Genomic DNA, 17,639 nt, shown 5'->3' with positions numbered 1-17,639 from the left:
GATACATGGGATTATGGGAGTCCTCTGCAATCTTTTGTTTTACCTATCTGTGTATATCTTGTTGCAATTTCTAATCAGTATGCAGCCATAATTGTCATATATGATTAAGTCCAGAAATATTTGACCAATAATTGCAGTTTGTCCTCACAGTTTATAGGCTGTTATCTCCTTCATGCAAATTCAAATACACATCAGAAATTCCAGTAATTCATTATTTTCCTTGTCTATCCTTTCTTTCTTCTATTTTTTAGATCGAAATGTTAGAGCACAAATACGGTGGCCACCTTATCTCCCGCCGTGCTGCCTGCAAGATCCAGACTGCCTTCCGCCAGTACCAGCTCAGCAAGAACTTCGAGAAGATCCGCAATTCGCTGCTAGAGAGTCGTCTGCCTCGACGCATCTCCCTGCGCAAGGTCCGTGTGCAAAACACGGAAGGTTTCTCTGCTGAACGGGCCCTGGCAGAAGGCTGCAACTTGACAGGCATCCCATTGGTGCGCTCGCCATCTCTGCCTGCCACAGTTGGTGGCACCCTGACCGACCTGGAAGACTCATTCACTGAACAGGTTCAGTCACTGGCAAAGTCCATAGATGACGCACTCAGCAACTGGAGCCTGAAGACCATGTGCTCACTGCAAGAAGGCGGCACTTATCAGTTCAGTGCCGACTCCTTCAGTGCAGCAGCAGCAGCAGCAGCAGCAGCAGCAGGAGGTGGAGGTGGAGGAGATGGAGGTGTTGTGAGAGAGTCAGCGATTCATCAAGGCCCAGTAGACCCAAGTGACCTGTCGAGAAGTGCAAGCAAGCTGATGATGGCGTTCCGGGATGTGACTGTGCAGTTCGACAGCCAGAACTTCCTTGTTTCATCCTCAGTCATAGAATCGTCCACTGTCACCCTCGGCAGCTGCGTCCAACAAGAAGGAGACCCCACCACTGTCATGTCTACTTCCACAACAACAAACTCCACTCCAGCCTCCATTGCTCCCGGCCTCTCCCAAGAACCCCCTCCTCCCCCTGCAGAGCTCCCAGCTGAACCCATAGATCCCCCACCACCCCCACAAGAGCCCCCACCACCCCCAGAATCAGAGTTTGAAGAAGACGAGCAGGATGTTGAATTTCCTGCTCCTCCTCCAAGTGAAGAAGAGCTCGAGGAGGAAGAGGAGCAGCCTCCCCTAACCCCTCTGGATAAAATGGCTGCTCCTCAAAGCCCAGATAAGGTTGTGGTGGTGGTACCGCCACCCACAGAGCCCCCTCACGCAACCCCACCGCTGCTGGGGAGCTCGCCCAAGGTGGAGCCGCTGGAGGTCAAGCGGTGCGGCTCCGAGACCGCAGATAACAGCTCAGAGCAGATGAGCAGCAGCAGCACGTCCACAGAGGCACGCTCCACATCTGAAGCCTCGTCCAAGGAGGCACTGCAGGCCATGATCCTCAGCCTGCCACGCTACCACTGTGAGAACCCAGCCAGCTGTAAATCACCCACGCTATCCACTGATGTCATGCGAAAACGCCTCTACCGCATCGGCCTCAATCTCTTCAATGTGTGAGTAGCCACTGCTCTTTCATTCTTTTGTTGATTCTGATCTAAAAATTTAAATCACTTCTTAGTGGTATCACTTCTGAAAGCTGATTGGTTAGCCACGGTTAACTGCACTGAAACACAAACTGAATAATCCCAAAGAGATATATATATATATATATATATATATTCTGTAATTATGTATTAAAACACACACATGGCAAATCCAGTCTGGGAATTTCATGGCATTTAGAAATAATAGTATTCATTTCAGGGTTACACAGAATAAGAAGTACTGGCCAGTAATGTGAATGTTGCTCTGGTAAGGTGTCAAATTTATTGAAATTCAAATCTGCTTATACAGGCATAAATGAAGAAATTTATTTTCATATGATGATCATAATGATTGGGAAGGTTAAAACATATATATTGGAAAAGAGAATGCTGTAAGTACAGTGACATTTATGAAACTGTCTGTACCTCCACACCCCCTCTAAGTATAGGCTACCTGAAGTTTGATGGGGGCTCTGGACTCAAACGAGCAAAGAAAAGCACTTTTCCTCACTGATCCCCATTGTGCTGAAAGAACAAACACAGTGAAGCCCAAGTCCCAAGCTAGATCTGAGGTGTCTTCTTTTTTCTCAGAAAGACAAATCAGACTGGGATCACAAGAGAGAGAGGATGAATTATTGAGACAGAGAGCTGTGTGGAGATTGATTTGTAAGAGAAGAGGAATAAAATGAAGGAAATGTAGTTCTAAAGGACTGATGCTAAAGCAATGTCCCAGGCAAAAAGTCAGCATCCTCACCAGTTGATAAACGAGAGACTTGAATAACGTGAATAAACAGCATTATTCTTGTATTGCGGTGTAAGTCTCTTATTTTGTTCAAACATAATACCGTTAAGCTACTTATCTTACACACGTATTTTCAAGCAGAATGTTTTCAGTTTTAATGTAACAAGAGAAAGTGTTAAGGATGAAAACTTACCGTACTTACTTAAACTTATGTGTTTGGGACTAGTAACGCTAACGTTATTTCGTATATAACCTGGGCTGTGGTTGCAGGAGCGTAAACTTCCCCAAATCTAATAAAAAGTAGAACAGAGCTGCTAATGTTAATTTAAACTCTGGTAATGGGTATATACTACACAGTGGACGTATTAGTTGTGAACAGGGCTTTTATTAGAACATAACCTGTCCACAAGCAGCTAAGATAGCTAACTAGTAAGCTAATGATGTGCTCCTTGATCTTGGAAGTAATGCTCGTTTACTACTATAGGGAGTAAGCCAATTAGCTGGACATGTTAATGATTGCAGCTTCAGTTATAGTAGGAAAACCCACTGTTTAATCCATTTTATGCACGTTTGTTCTTGTGTAGGCCTAGACAACAAAAGACACCACCCTCCAAACCAAGTCGGCTATTTCTCTATCTACATGCACACTGCTTAAACATGTAGAAAAACCTGGGCAACCTTTAGCTAACCCAGTTCAGTGTGTGCTAGCGGTGGGGAAAAATCTTGCAATATATTGCAGAATATTGCAATATGTTTAAAATCGCAATTATATATCGTATTGTGACATAAGTATCGTGATGATATTGTATCGTGAGGCCTCTGGTGATTCCCACCCCTAGTGTGCGCCCGTGTAGGCTGAGTCCTTGACAACAACTGGGGGTCGAATCCGTCCCGTGTCATGCCCTCTCTCTCCTCTCTTTCCTGTCAATCTTAGGCCTAAAAAAGAAACATCTTAAAAATAAATAAATGAATAAATAAAAAACTTGACAGACCAGCTGTGGCTAGCTCAGCTATAATTGGACAATCCCTGCTTTTTTTTTCCTTTTCTTAAATAAGGACTTAATGCTAATTTATCTGACATTATTGTCAGGTATGCTGTCTTAAAGTTCGTCTTAAATGCCAAGAGCCCATAGTGATACAGGTTACTCTTGTATCCTACTACTACCCAACTCCCAGTGCATTTTTCTCTGTGGCTTCACAAATAGTCAGCAGAAGAAAAACATGGCTTGAAAAGCTTGTTTATGTTTGCTGGTTGCAGCTTTTCAGTCATTGTGAATTCAGCTTTCCCCCGCTGCCAAGTGAAGAGTGACAAAGTCCAAACCAAGTAAAAACCTTCCAGGACGCACTCCAGACAGGTGCAAGGGGGTTACATGGCAGCGACAGATAGGAGGGGGAAATGTTGCTATGGTAACACCAGTGCATTGGGCCAGCACTGACTGAATCTGATTTGTTGATAGAAACACTGAATCCGAGATGTGTGTCAAACTCACTCAGTTTTGTAGTTAAATAAATGGAACATTTGGTTAATTATGACCTCCAGCTAGTTATGATAATTAAAAAAATATATTGCATATTCATAGAAGCACTAAAATAACATTATTTTACATATTACATAATGCATATGGTACATTTATATTAACATTTATTCCCAGCTATAAAGGCAGAGCTACATTTAATGTGGGAGTTACCCCTTAAAACAGCCCTGCTTTTATTTGTTCAACACTTTAAATTCTCCTTTTAGAAATGTTTGTAACCACATGCCTCCTGACAATGTGCTAAGCAGCCAGCAGCACACCTGGAAGGAATCTTTAAATGAGGAGATTTACCATATGCTCTATTAGCTTTTCACTCGCTCACGTATCACTCACGTAACTCACTCACATATATTAAAACTCGCTCGACCACTGACGGAGTTGCTGGGTAACAATTAGTTGGAATACATGAGGTGTGAATCCAAAAAAATAATGGCGACGATCCACGAAGCCTCAAATTCTCATTAGTCATTCTGCTGCGAGTTGTGAATGTAATTAAAAGTTCCTTCAGCGCTGCGTGAACCGGCCCCTTGGGAACTGGAATGAAAAATGTGTTAACATTTCAATCCAAGTTTCTTTTGTCCCTGCCACCTCAGCCATTTCTGTAGAAGCTCTCCTTGCTTTCCAAAATATGCCGCTTTGACGGAAAATGCATTGTGTTCCCTTGGGTGCAAAACCACTACACGATTTTGTTAAGATATTGCCCCAATTAAGCCATCTCATACAAATTTAGAAGATTGGAGTTCATGAACAGACATTATCTTTTTGCTCACTGCCAAGCTCTGCAGCGCAATAAAAGTGCACAATAAAGCCGATTAACTTTGACTCAATGCTGGAGCGTGACACTGAAAAAAAAGAGGAGCAGGAACGAGCTGTGCAGTTACTGGAGAGGGAATAATCAGCACGGGAAAATGAATAAAATACAGAAAATAAAGGAAAAAAAAATGAATGGCCTAAAAGTGAGTTATGAAGTTGTCAAGTGAGTATGAGATATTTTTCCATTTTCAAAGGTAAGGAGGGAGATGGATTATATAGAAATTGTAATAAAGGGACATTAAATTAGATGAAATCAGATAACAAATCTGTTTTAGGAAATCCCCCGAAGAGCATAAAGAAGAAAGGTATTAGAGGTTTGTAATATAAATAAAGTAAAAACTACTTAAAAGGATGGAGTTATGGTTTGGCAACTGAAACAGCCATGCTTTAAATTTCTGTCAGGATTTACTTAAAACTAAACATTGAAATTATTCCAGTTCAATTTTCAAATAAATAAATGTCATTCCCCCTCTCTTTCCCCTTTCATGCCTAAAAACTGTCCTATCAAAAGATAAAGGCCTAAAATGCCCCCCAAAAAATTATCTTAAAATTGAAATCTAAAGTGAAAACATTAGAGTGGATAATCCAAGGTATGAGTTGAGACTTAAACCCTAGCATCGATAATCTCACTTTACAAACAAAGTTTCTGTACTGGACTATCTTTTCCATGTTACTTTACACGTGTGGGAGGACATACTGGTTATGTGCTTACTGTCATGAAAGTCCAGCCGACCAATTTAGAAAGTCTACCTACAAAATCCCTGCCATCTCTAATAAAAATAATAGTTTTTCAAAGTGTCACTGTGAAAAGCACCTGGAGTGGCAGAGGATGTTTGACTGTAGCGTGTATCTGTTTCTTCTGCTTGAAACACTCTTAATGAGCTATCTTTCAAGGGGAAGTGAGGACTGTACATATTTGTATGACAGTTTTCAGGAAAGTACAAGTTTCATAGGCTTTTCTATCTATTTGCAATCCCTTCTTCTCGTTCCCCTGATCAAACACCTTGAAAGATAAGCTGCCTTTTAATAAATTGGCTACAAGGGAAGAGACAGACCAGAGGGAAGGGAAGTAAGGGAGAGCAAAAAAAAAAAAAATTGAGAGAGGGCAATCAAGCTTGAGGCTTATTAGTTCCACCAGTTCGTACCCTCCCTCTAATACCTGTGCTGTTGTATCCTTTGCATCTTAAACAGGGCTGTTTGCTTTGGGCTAAAACTTGGGTATTGCTTGATCATGCGTACAAAAAGCTCACACATATTGCACAAAGCTAGGCAAAGTAGTGTGTGAGTTTGAACCGGTGTTTGTCTTGCAGCAGGTGGTCTATGCACCACCTTAGCAAGGGGAGTAGGGAAAACATATATTAAAGAGAGGAGAAGTCAGAGAGAGAGAGAGAGTGTGTGTGTGTGTGTGTGTGTGTGTGTGTGTGTGTGTGTGTGTGTGTGTGTGTGTGTGTGTGTGTGTGTGTGTGTGTGTGTGTGTGTGTGTGTGTGTGTGTGATGCAGAAGAATAAAAGGATACAGTGGGCGATGACAATGGAGTGTAAAAGCAAGAGAGGGGAACAGAAAAAGACACCAAAAGGTAGAGGGGAGGGACATATTGAGAGAGAGACCACTTGATAAAGTTCCCACCTGTGTGTATGGAATAACAATGACTCCATTATGTGAGGGGAGAGTGTGTCAAGGACAATGGCATCACACAAGGGAGCTGATACCAAACCTTCAACAGACAGTTACAGGTTTGGGGAGGGGTGACATTAATGACACATTCCTGAGTAGATTTCTCTTTTTGTATGCATGGCTTTCCCATTTTACACTGGTGGGTTAGACATAGTAGACGCCTTTTTGAAAGCATCGACATCAGAGCAGCTCATGGCGGATTCAGATCTGCCTCCCCGTCATGCATGAAAATGGAGCACCATCAGAGCTTTATGAATTAAATAAAACGTGGCATAAGAGATGAGTAGGTGATGGCGTAAGTGTGAAGAGAGACTGAGAGCAAAAGAAAGGCAGGTCTGAATACATATGCCAGGGAAGGCTAATTAACACAGCAGATCAGCAAAGCCTGCCCAGCTCCTCGAGAGGGATAATAACCTGATGCCAGGAGGACAGAGCTCTGCAAAAAACTCAGTGCATGTACAGGTTTGTGCTTGTTTGTTTGTGCATACACAAACCTTGCCTGTATTAACATTCTGCCCTCGGTGCTAAATGACCCAGCACATAATTACAAACTCTATAATCCAGATGGCAAACAGGGAACGCATTTCTAATTTCTCTTCTGCAGTTGTTGTGTAGGTGGTACATGCAAGATTGTAGACTAGCTCAACTGATTTGAAAAACGAGAAATTACAATTTAAATGCATATATACACACATAAATAAATATATATATAAATATATATATATATATACACATATAAAATATATATATATATATATATATATATATATATATATATATATGTTGAGTAACATCTCAGTACTATGTGTTGTGACTGAGAGCAAGCAAAAAATGCTAAAGCCAATGAATAAACAGCTCAAATAGTCAGCTGTAGTTAGCTAAACGTAATGGATAAATGGTTGAAATCATAGACTGTATATTAAGATGGACGGCCTGACAGCTCTCAATAGTGAAGCCAAAACATCTCAATAACCCCCTTAGTGTCTGGCTGCAGTAGGCCATGCATTTTAGCGGATGTGACATTTGCCAAACTAAAAAAAATCAAAGTACACATCAAATGTTTCCCAAAAATGGTTTCTGTCATTTTAGGTATTTTTATGCTGATGTATGTTCAAGTGTTCATTTTTCTGCACAAATGCATATGCAAATGTGACCAAACCGACCTAAACATTGACAGTTTAACCGTATGAGAATGTTATTGTTACAATATCTACTTTTAGATAATTTAAAGTGTTAGTCAACATCCTGTTTGAAATCATTCCAAAATTTTAAAGGGAAACCATTAATCACACGAAACATCATGAGCACAATTGTTGAAATTTATGGACATTGTTGAATTTAAAACTGCACAATTTACATTTAAAGTCAAACAAAATGATTTGCCGTATAACATATGAATGATACGATAGAGACCGCATATCTTTTAAGAGGTACATTAATGTTTAAACAACCTCTTGTGCGAAATACTGTTAACAAACAAATCAATCAAACAAAGCCATAACATTATACAGTTCAAAAATAGATTAAAGAAAACAATAATTGACCAATACAGAATCATTATTGTTATTGTATGACGACAATTTTCGCATTTCACACATGTACGTATGCATATGTTGTATTTGTTTTTGTAATAATGACATTGTGACGTAGAGGCAGGACTTTATAAGCATTATGCTTCCCCCTGCTTCTTCTCAAACTTATCCTTTTTTTGTTCTTTGGTAAATTCTGATTGATTTGTCTACGTTTGTGTATTTTTGTTTTTCTTTTACAACATTCTCTTGATTGTTTGAGATAAATAAAAGAATAAAGATGACGTGAATAAGGGGGTTAGGATTCTGGGCATCGGCTGCATTTGACAAACCACTGCTAAAAAAAAAAAAAAAATGCAAACCCAAGGTAGGGAAAGCAGCCTTAACGTTATATTCTTGCCTTTTCAGCAAAAGCACACTTCATGGACAAGAGCAGCGCTTTGCAACAACAAGTCCACATTAGTGCAATGAGTCAGGGTTTTGAAGGGTTTAAAGTCACACCACACAATCGTGTTACCACTCAGCAAAATGCACAGGGGCGCTAACCAGCCATCAATCTATCACTGGTTAGTAATGAAACAGAATGTGAGCATCTGGAGAAATAGGCAACATGCAGTGCTGACAGTTAAGCACTTGTAAAGGCCATAAAACACAGCTCTGACGTACCGCCACTGTGCACATCTGAAATAGCTCTAAAATAGAGGGCCAATAAAAGTGGATATCAATGTGATGCGCAAAGTATGTATTTATGGTAGGGTGACATTCCAAGATGAAAAAAAAGTGTCTGTGCAACAAGGAGGGATGCAAGAAAATGTTCGAGGGGGAAAGACGTCTGAGCCGGTCTGGGCGTGGAGCAGTTTATTTCCACCCACAAGTCGTCATACGTACATTACAAAAGCGATCATTTGTCCGTGTTCTCCAAAATGACCCATTTGACAAGATTGGAAAACTACAACTACTTGAAGGTTAAGGTTGGTTTTAAACCAACGTTGACTGAAGGCAACCCTGTCCTGACATCACATTAGTTCCACCTTTGCTACTGAAGAGGATAATTCTTGTCCTGTACCCTCAGGCTCCCAGGCCCTGATTCTGAAATTCTGATTCCAATTGTTTTACACTATAAACTATCCTCTTTAGCATATTCGTTGAATGATCTCTTAACCAATGGACAATTAAATAAATCACTGAGACAATAGAATACAATTAACACTTTTTAGTAACAGTATTTTAATGCACATGTGGGCTCACAAAACTGAGGATTCCGACACCTCCCAAGTCAAATGAGCAAATGTTGAACATTCCAGTCCCTATTTATTCTCTCTGGGTTGTAGTCCTTCCTCTGTGTCCTCAGCATGGGTGGGAGTTTACTCCTTGAACCCCAGGAAAGCAGGAAGGTCTGTCTTTACTCCAGCAAGAGTGAAACAGGAACCCCTTCATCATGTCTTCCTTATCTCCTCCACTGTCTTCGTGATGTCAACACATGATGAGCTGGTATTGACAGGCCCACATCAGCATGGGACAGTGGAAAAGTACAGAATACCCTAACAGGATGAGAGACATTGGTTGTGAAACAACTGTCATGAGTGTGGAAGTCATGTAGGAGTTATATGACTTATAGGTACACTCCAAGTCAAAGTAATATCCCTAAAAGTGTGTTAGACCTATGTGTGAGTATTCAGACATGTCACTTTTCATCAACTCAAGCCTAAAAGATATTTTCCTGACTTCACTACTGAGGAAGGACAATCATCTGCACGATCACAATAGTTCCATGTCACTGAAAATGTAAACAGGGTTGTTTTCAGCATTTGAACAAACAACCCATGCTTGTGATTGTCTGATGACAGTCTCGTTCTGCACCAGTCATCTGAATCTATCCATCTTATAACTCCTGTATCATTTCCTCTCTTTCCTTCCGTATCTAAACTCCCCCTCACATCCAATACTGATTACGAATAATAATCACCATGTGCGATCCATCTGTTGTTGGACAAACATCAAATGAGTGATATCTGCCAAATTCATTTGGCGAGACATCACCTTCAGCTGAGAGGGTGAGCCAGAAGCAGAGAGTGCACTGAGGCTGTCGCAGCAGATGCTTTCAGGCAGTCCAGCCTGCACTCATCGTCCTCCCTCTCTGTCCTCACATTCCCATTCCCGCACATCTGCTCTGTCTGGTTTTCTTCCAGACTCCTCCTTCTATCCTGCTCTTTATCCCCCTCTCCCCTCCCCTCTGTCCCGCCCTTGCCTTATAAACCCATTAGCTGTGACACACACACACACACACACACACACACACACACACACACACACACACACACACACACACACACACACACACACACAGCTTATGTAAAGGCTATGGTTTAAACACTGTATAAAGACTGGAGAGGGAGAGCTGTGGCAATAATGTGGTAGCCTCCCTAGAGCAACTATCATCTGTGTCTAATAGGGTTATAAATAGTTAGGCTATTACTCCCTTGTTCACACAAAAGTAACTTCTGCCATGCAGTCAGCTGAAAACTATCAGTGAGTAGTGTTGGGGAAGTTACTTTTAAAAAGTAGTGTTTGCTCGTTACTTCTTAAAAAAGTAATCCGTTACTTTAATTAGTTACCCTCTATGGAAAGTAACTTTTTACGTTACTCGTTACTTTTACGTTACTTTTTAAGCAGGCGTCTCTGGCAGAGACTGAAGTTAAAAACTGTCTTTGACCATGAAGCCAGTCTATGGTTTATCAGTGAAGTTCATCTGAACTACACTGCGGACTGGATTCTCTACTCACAGAGTGACGATTGATTCATTATGAACGAGTCCAGCGCAGGTTGAGCGCACATCGGCAGGTCATCGGCGTTACACTGTGTCGTCAGATCTCCACAAACCAATGGGTGACGTCACACATGCGCTGTCCATTAATATACAGTGTATGAGCTCTCCGCTAGTAATGCTAAAGCAGCAAAACTTATGATTACATTTTTTTGTTTGTTAGAGAAACACTGTTATTTATTCTTCCAAACAATAATGTAAGCAGTTTGAAGTAAAAGTTTTCAAAGCCATATCACGTTTTTTTTTTAGGTTGATATGCAATCTTCCAGGCAACCAATAAATTATATTAAGTTTGGTATGCTGTTAAAAACAACTTGGAGAAACAGGGAAGAATTTGTTATTAAATCAATGAAAAAATACAAACAAAAGTCACAAACCTTAACTAAAGCTAATCGTAGACCTGTTTCATTCCAACAAAGTCTTCTTGGGAACGTCTCTGTGCATGTAAGCAGGGATTTAAATCTGCATCCCAGATCAGCCATTATTATTCTGGCAGTATCCTCTGAATTTAGCAGTGTCAATTTGTTAATGAATGTTGCAAATCAGCAGGAATGAATACAGATGAGATTCTGCCCTGTTTGTTTTATCACTTTCAGCAGTCTCCACCGACACCGTGCATGTGTGCACAGTGAGCGCCAAACATACAGATCATGGCAATAAATAAATAATGAACAAATAAAGGATGTAGCTCTACTTAGTGTTGGTGTGGATTACTGCTGCTAAGTGTGGTTAAGTATGTTAAAGAGCAAATCATCTGTCACAGTCACACCTACCACCGAAGTAGAGGACATAAATTGCATCTGTGCAGTTTCAAAACACTGCTAGGTCACTGCCAATATTTCCTTTCACTCATTCAGTCCGATTATTCTCTTTTGTTTGTTTCAGAAACCCTGATAAGGGTCTTCAGTTCCTGATCTCTCGAGGCTTCATCCCAGATACACCTATCGGCGTTGCCCACTTCCTGCTGCAGAGGAAAGGCTTGAGCCGACAGATGATTGGAGAGTTCCTCGGAAACAGCAAGAAGCCCTTCAACAGAGATGTCCTAGAGTGAGTAGCACATTTTATTTCCAGAGACCGTTTTAGGATAATTTACCGCTCCTTATGAGGTGATTCTCCTAACTAATCCCTCCATTTTCTGGGAGATCAGGGGTCAGGGTTAACAGGAAAATCCTCAGCTTTATTAGTCACAATATAGTGGTTGCCAGTCGTGTTGATACCTGAGCCAACTGTGCATAGGGTTTTATACATATTTCAAATCTATCTAGGGGTCAAATGATTCCCTGAAACCTAAATGTAAAACCTACATTATAACTTTCAGGTCCACTTATGTCAAAGCTGTTGTTTTTGCAGACTTTAACCTTAAAGTGTCATGATCCAACAAACAAACAACTTCCATTTTAATACCTTCCTTTTATTTTATGTGGAACCATCATTTGTTCTTTACAGCAGAATAAAAATAAAAGGACAGGAAAATAAACAAACAAACAGATCAACCCAATGGGTTTAGAGATGCCTCCTTATTGTATTACTCATCAAATAAATGTGAGGACACTTTTGCAACACACTCATGTGCACACATGACTCACTTTACCCTGTAAATTTCATTCCAGGTCATTAACCTGATTGGCAGTATTTGCTTTGAAGCTGCAGAGGTCTTTTTCTTTCTCATTAGCATCTTTGAACAAATTCCTTACTTTCTTTCATTCTTTGTGTGTGTTTTTTTTTTTATTCTATTACATTCTCCCATTTACCAGTTACCTCTAAATTTGCATATCACCCGGAGGGCGTACCGCAGATCTTTCTTTTAGGCTCCCTTTTGTCCAAGTTATCAAACCGATAACACGTTTAGTCTTTTCAAGGTCAGACATACACGACACAGCACTCTACCAAGTTGTTCTCCCCAGGCTGTCCTCATCTAATATCCATATTTTCTTAAATGGACACCATCATGGCTCCAAATGCATTGCATTAACAGAATTATGCTTTTAAGACTTCAAACTCCAGTTCACGGCATGGATATATTTCAACGCAGGTGACATTGGGATATATACTGTAGATGTATTATTGTCCTTATTTTACTACAGAGCAGTCATACATCCGCACTCTGCGTGGAAGTGATGTTGAAGAGGAACATGATAGAAGAGTGCAAAGTGTGTGCGAGAGCACTTTCGATAAAGTGTAGTCACAGGGGAGCGGGTGAGGGATTGCAGTCTAATGTGAAAATCACTCACGTTGATTTACTGAGCATGAGTGTGTATGTGTGTGTGTGTGTGTGTGTGTGTGTGTTTGTGTGTGTGTGTGTGTGTGTGTGTGTGTGTGTGTGTGTGTGTGTACAAGTGAGTGAGTGAGTGCATCTATATTAGCGTTTTGTTTGTGTTGTCTGCGGTATTCCTGAATCTTCCTCTTCTACTTATGAAGCTAATTGTGCCTCATTCCCTTCACATTTCTCCAAGCATTAACAACAATAGTTAAAACATCTCAAGGCAATTAAGCCAAATTGTGGTTAAAGATTTGGGATCCAAAAAATGTGGCACCACGAGGATTAATTTACCGATAATGTATTGTACTTGTTTAGCAGAAAAATGAGATCTGTATTCAAACTGTCATCTATTGGCTGCTCAAAATATTGTTCCATCTGGTGTGTGTGTGTGTGTGTGTGTGTGTGTGTGTGTGTGTGTGTGTGTGTGTGTGTGTGTGTGTGTGTGTGTGCGCCTGCCATCACAGCTTTGTAAACACACAATTTAAGCCTTTGCTATGCAGACAGATGTGTCTACTGCCAGGTACTGTATACAGATCTACAAAGTGCATGCGTGATAACAGTAATGCGTGTATATGTACATGTGTCTTCGCCAGTGCGCTTGTGTTATTATGTTTGAGTGTGTATGGTAAGGAGATAGGAGGGGGGAGGAGAGGGCTGATGTACTTAGGCTAGAGAGCATCTCATCTGACATTACATAAACAAGGAGTGACAGCCGGGGAAGAAGGGAGAGAGAGGTGGTGGAGCGAGGAAGTGAGTCATGAAGAAAGCGATGAGAGAGGCTCGACCATCAAGAGAGTTGTTCAAGAAGAGGATCAAGTCAGAGTCACTGTGTACTGTAAGCTTAACCTGTATGGGGCCTTGCTCAGGCCTTTTTGTGTGAATGCATGTTATGTGTATGTTTCCTGTGGATATTCTGGTTGCCTCCCACCAATGCAGGTGTAGGTATTAAAGTGAGTGGGAATGGTTGTTAGTGATAGTGTCCAGGGTGTCCAGGCTGGTATACTGGGGTAGGCTGCAGCTACACACAGCCCTACACAGGATAAGTGGGTATAGATGATTCATGGATAGTTGTATTAATATATGTGTTAGAAGTAGCAGCATCCAGTATATTGTACTACTGGCAGTTGTAGTCAGGGTGGTGCCTGTAACCTGTAGTAAAATATGAAGGAGTGATAATAATATTGATGGTAGCAGTAGCACTGACAACCACAGAAGTAATTATCAACTCTGAATAGTTTTAGACTACTAGTAGTAGGTTCATGTCACTAGTAGCAATAGTGACCGGAGTAATAGTAATACTAGACATAGCACAAGTAGAAGTGTTAGTATTAGTAGTAGTTGTTATTTATTAATATAGTAGTAGTAATAGTAGACGTAGGACAGATACTAATTAGCTTTTCAAGATCTGGAAAAAATCATTCACGCCTATGTTTCGTCCTGTCTTGGTTACTGTAATTCAATGTTCACCGTCCTGAGCTGCTCTTCTGTCTCGGCTCCATTTGGTGCAAAATCCGGCCACTAGACTTTTAACTGATGCTAGATTTAGGGCACACATTACACCAGTGCTGGGCAATCTTCATTGATTACCTATACAGTGCAGAATTCATTTTAAAATTCTTTTAATCACCTACAAACCACTACAAAGACGGGCCGCACTTTATATTTCTAAAATATTGTGTCCCCTGCACTCATTGAGATCACTGAGATCTGCTGACCAAAGTCTTCTGGCTTTCCCAAAATCTACAGGCCTGTAGTAGGCCTAAAACCAAAGGTGGCCACATCTTCGCAGTGGCGGATCCCACCCTCTGGAACAGTCTTCACCTAGTTATTCAAAAATCCAGGCAGTCGATGGTTTTAAGAAGCTGTTAAAAACTCAAACTGCACGGTTTCTATGGTTTCTATTTGTGTGTGTGTGTGTGTGTGTGTGTGTGTGTGTGTGTGTGTGTGTGTGTGTGTGTGTGTGTGTGTGTGTGTGTGTGTGTGCGTGCACGCCCCAGTGTTTCAACAAAAGATCAGAAGCAGTAGGCTTTCCATAACCATGAATGGGCAGATATCAACAGTGGCAAAGATTATATTAAACTAGTGTGGATAGGTTTGGAATACCACATGAAAGCCGATCGGAGTGTATAAAAAAAAGACTTTAATTTCATAGTTCGATTATCATTCCACTTTGTACTTTGACAGAACACCTCATATCAAAGCACGGAAAACTTTAAAACCTTCCAACTCGTTTTCAAAGTCACCTTTCACTTCAAAACCTAATTTCAACTCCAAATTGCCCACATTGTATTTATCCCCCTGAACTCATTGGGACAGGACATTTTGCTTTTTTTAATTAAAGACATTAAGCTGGGGTTGTCAGGTAATAGGAGAATTTTCTGCTCTGAGGGATTGCATGCGTACATGTGTGTGTGTCTTGGCAGCTGTGGCACGGAAAAGATAGCCGGGCCCAGTCTTATCCCTTGTGTCCGTGCGTGGCAAATGCCTGCAGTAAGCAGAGTGGTGCTGTGACTCGGAAGCAGGCGAGTGGACTTTTATCTTAGGTGTACATCCACAGATCCACCCATACCACCAGCGAAGGGGCAGCCACGACCATCATGTTGATATATTGCTATACATTTTAAAATATTTTCTTTTTCCTGTGTCATTTTTTCCACTGCTCTTGCTCTTTCCGTATCACATCCATTCCTTACTGTGCTCAACAGTTGTGTGGTGGATGAGATGGACTTCTCAGGCATGGAGCTGGATGAAGCGCTGAGGAAGTTTCAGGCCCACATTCGTGTCCAGGGAGAAGCCCAGAAGGTAGAACGTCTTATCGAGGCCTTCAGGTAATTCTAAAAGCGTTAGCTGCTGTCTGGGTTTATCTTGCAGTATTCTCACTGGTATTACAAGAGGAGCACATTAGCTTCCATTCTTACAGCTACAAAAAACTAATTTTGGGAATGTTTTTTTTTTGTATTCAACACTAACCGTTTGTCCTGTCCTGTCCAGTCATAGCTTAAAGGTCCTATGACATGCTGCTTTTTGGATGCTTTTATATAGGCCTTAGTGGTCCCCTAATACTGTATCTGAAGTCTCTTTCTCGAAATTCAGCCTTGGTGCAGAATTACAGCCACTAGAGCCAGTCCCACAATGAGCTTTCCTAATGTGCCATTTCTGTGTCTGTAGCTTTAAATGCTATTGAGGAGGAGAGAGGGGGGGCAAAGTGAAGGGTGGGGCTGCAGCCTTGACCAACTGCTACTTTGCTTGTTTGCAAGCCACGATGTCTCTCTCTTTCTCATAGGTGGGCCAAATTCTCTGGGCGGTTAAATCAGAGAAAGGGGAGGTAACCTTGCTCCTTATGACCTCATAAGGAGCATTATGACCATCTGAGCTTTCATTTTCTCAAAGGCAGAGCAGGATACCCAGGGCTTGGTTTGCTGGAGGAACTCATATTAATGTTAAAAAACACACTATAGGATCAAATTAGGCCATATTATTTACTTTAAGTATAAAATGAAAATTTTCCAAATTACTTGTCCTGAAGAATTCATAGTACAAAGACATCTGTGGCCAAAATGAAAATGATTGATCCCTGATGATCGAGGTATATGATGCAGCCAGGCGTATATCAGGCGACCAATCTCGACGCCTGTTCTAGATGGATTTTGAATTAAACTAATATCTGTTTTCTGAATGCGCGCGCTTGATCAATGGTTTTGTTTTGAAAGAGGAAGTTACTTTAGAACAAAAGCCTATAGTGCCGGACTCGGTCGAGACCAACTAGAATATTTGGCGAGTCCAATGGCCGAGTCCGAGACAAGTCCGAGTCCCAATACCAACGAGTACAAGGCGAGTCCGAGACAACCGAAAAGCGCCTCGAGTCAGGACTCGAGTCCGAGTTCAGACTCAAGTGCTACAGCCCTGCTGCAAATGTTAGCATGTCTAGCTAATTAGCTTGCTAGCCACAGTAAGCAAACCCTCTTATACCTCTGTCATAAATCAAAGACCAATTATTCCACAAATTACTAAGAATTTAGAGTGGTATATCTGCCACTGTTCATCATCGCAAATTGTATATGTCTCCCAACAGGCAAGTGGTCAGTCGGACATGCAAGAACCAGTGATTTGACCATGTGTCAAAAATGTATTATTACTCAGAAACATTGTTGTGCAGAGAGAATTGTTGCTTTAAAGGAGTCGGATATGAATATTTATCATCTTGTGGGTTATGCAAACTATCCCTCATTTGTCCTACTGGTGTCATTTACTTTCTACTATAATGTAAATCTGGGTGTGTTATTTCATCTGATGTAAAAAGGGTGATTAAATTACCGCTGAGCCAAACTTGTCTTGCAGTGCTTTAAGATGCAATTCACACATTTTTTTGATCATGAAATATGCCAACATCAGGTTTTGAAGCCGTGCTGAGAGGTACATAAAAGAGGGAACATAAAAAAAGCTAGTATGACTAGATTTAATCAGACAAAATTAACAGCAATGCACGCAAAAAGAGACACATGGACATGCACACATAAAACACACTATTATCAAGGAGTAATAAAGAAATCATGACCTGAACATGTGAACATAAATACGCATGAATCTTGATAACAAATGTATGAGAGTATCTCTCAGCAGTCGACTCACACTGCCTCATCAAGCACACGCTTTCTTCTTTCCTTTCTGTTTGACTACCAAAAAATATTGACAATGCAG

The 17,639-nt window shown here is 41.0% G+C and overlaps 1 protein-coding gene across 5 annotated transcripts in view; it reads left to right on the top strand.

Annotated features, from left to right (window-relative positions):
* iqsec3a (IQ motif and Sec7 domain ArfGEF 3a) overlaps positions 1–17,639 on the top strand; it is a 101,793-nt gene that overhangs the window by 60,097 nt on the left and 24,057 nt on the right. For all 5 annotated transcript variants that reach the window (XM_039791443.1, XM_039791446.1, XM_039791447.1 and 2 more), the window contains 3 exons: positions 252–1,534; positions 11,567–11,728; positions 15,647–15,769. In XM_039791443.1, coding sequence (XP_039647377.1) covers positions 252–1,534; positions 11,567–11,728; positions 15,647–15,769 — 1,568 coding nt within the window. The remainder of the gene's footprint in view (positions 1–251; positions 1,535–11,566; positions 11,729–15,646; positions 15,770–17,639) is intronic.

This window comes from Perca fluviatilis, chromosome 23, assembly GCF_010015445.1.
Source record: "Perca fluviatilis chromosome 23, GENO_Pfluv_1.0, whole genome shotgun sequence".
NCBI classification, from domain to species: domain Eukaryota; kingdom Metazoa; phylum Chordata; class Actinopteri; order Perciformes; family Percidae; genus Perca; species Perca fluviatilis.
The sequence above is the reverse complement of the archived record's forward strand: the minus strand, read 5'-3'. Positions and strand labels throughout refer to the sequence as shown.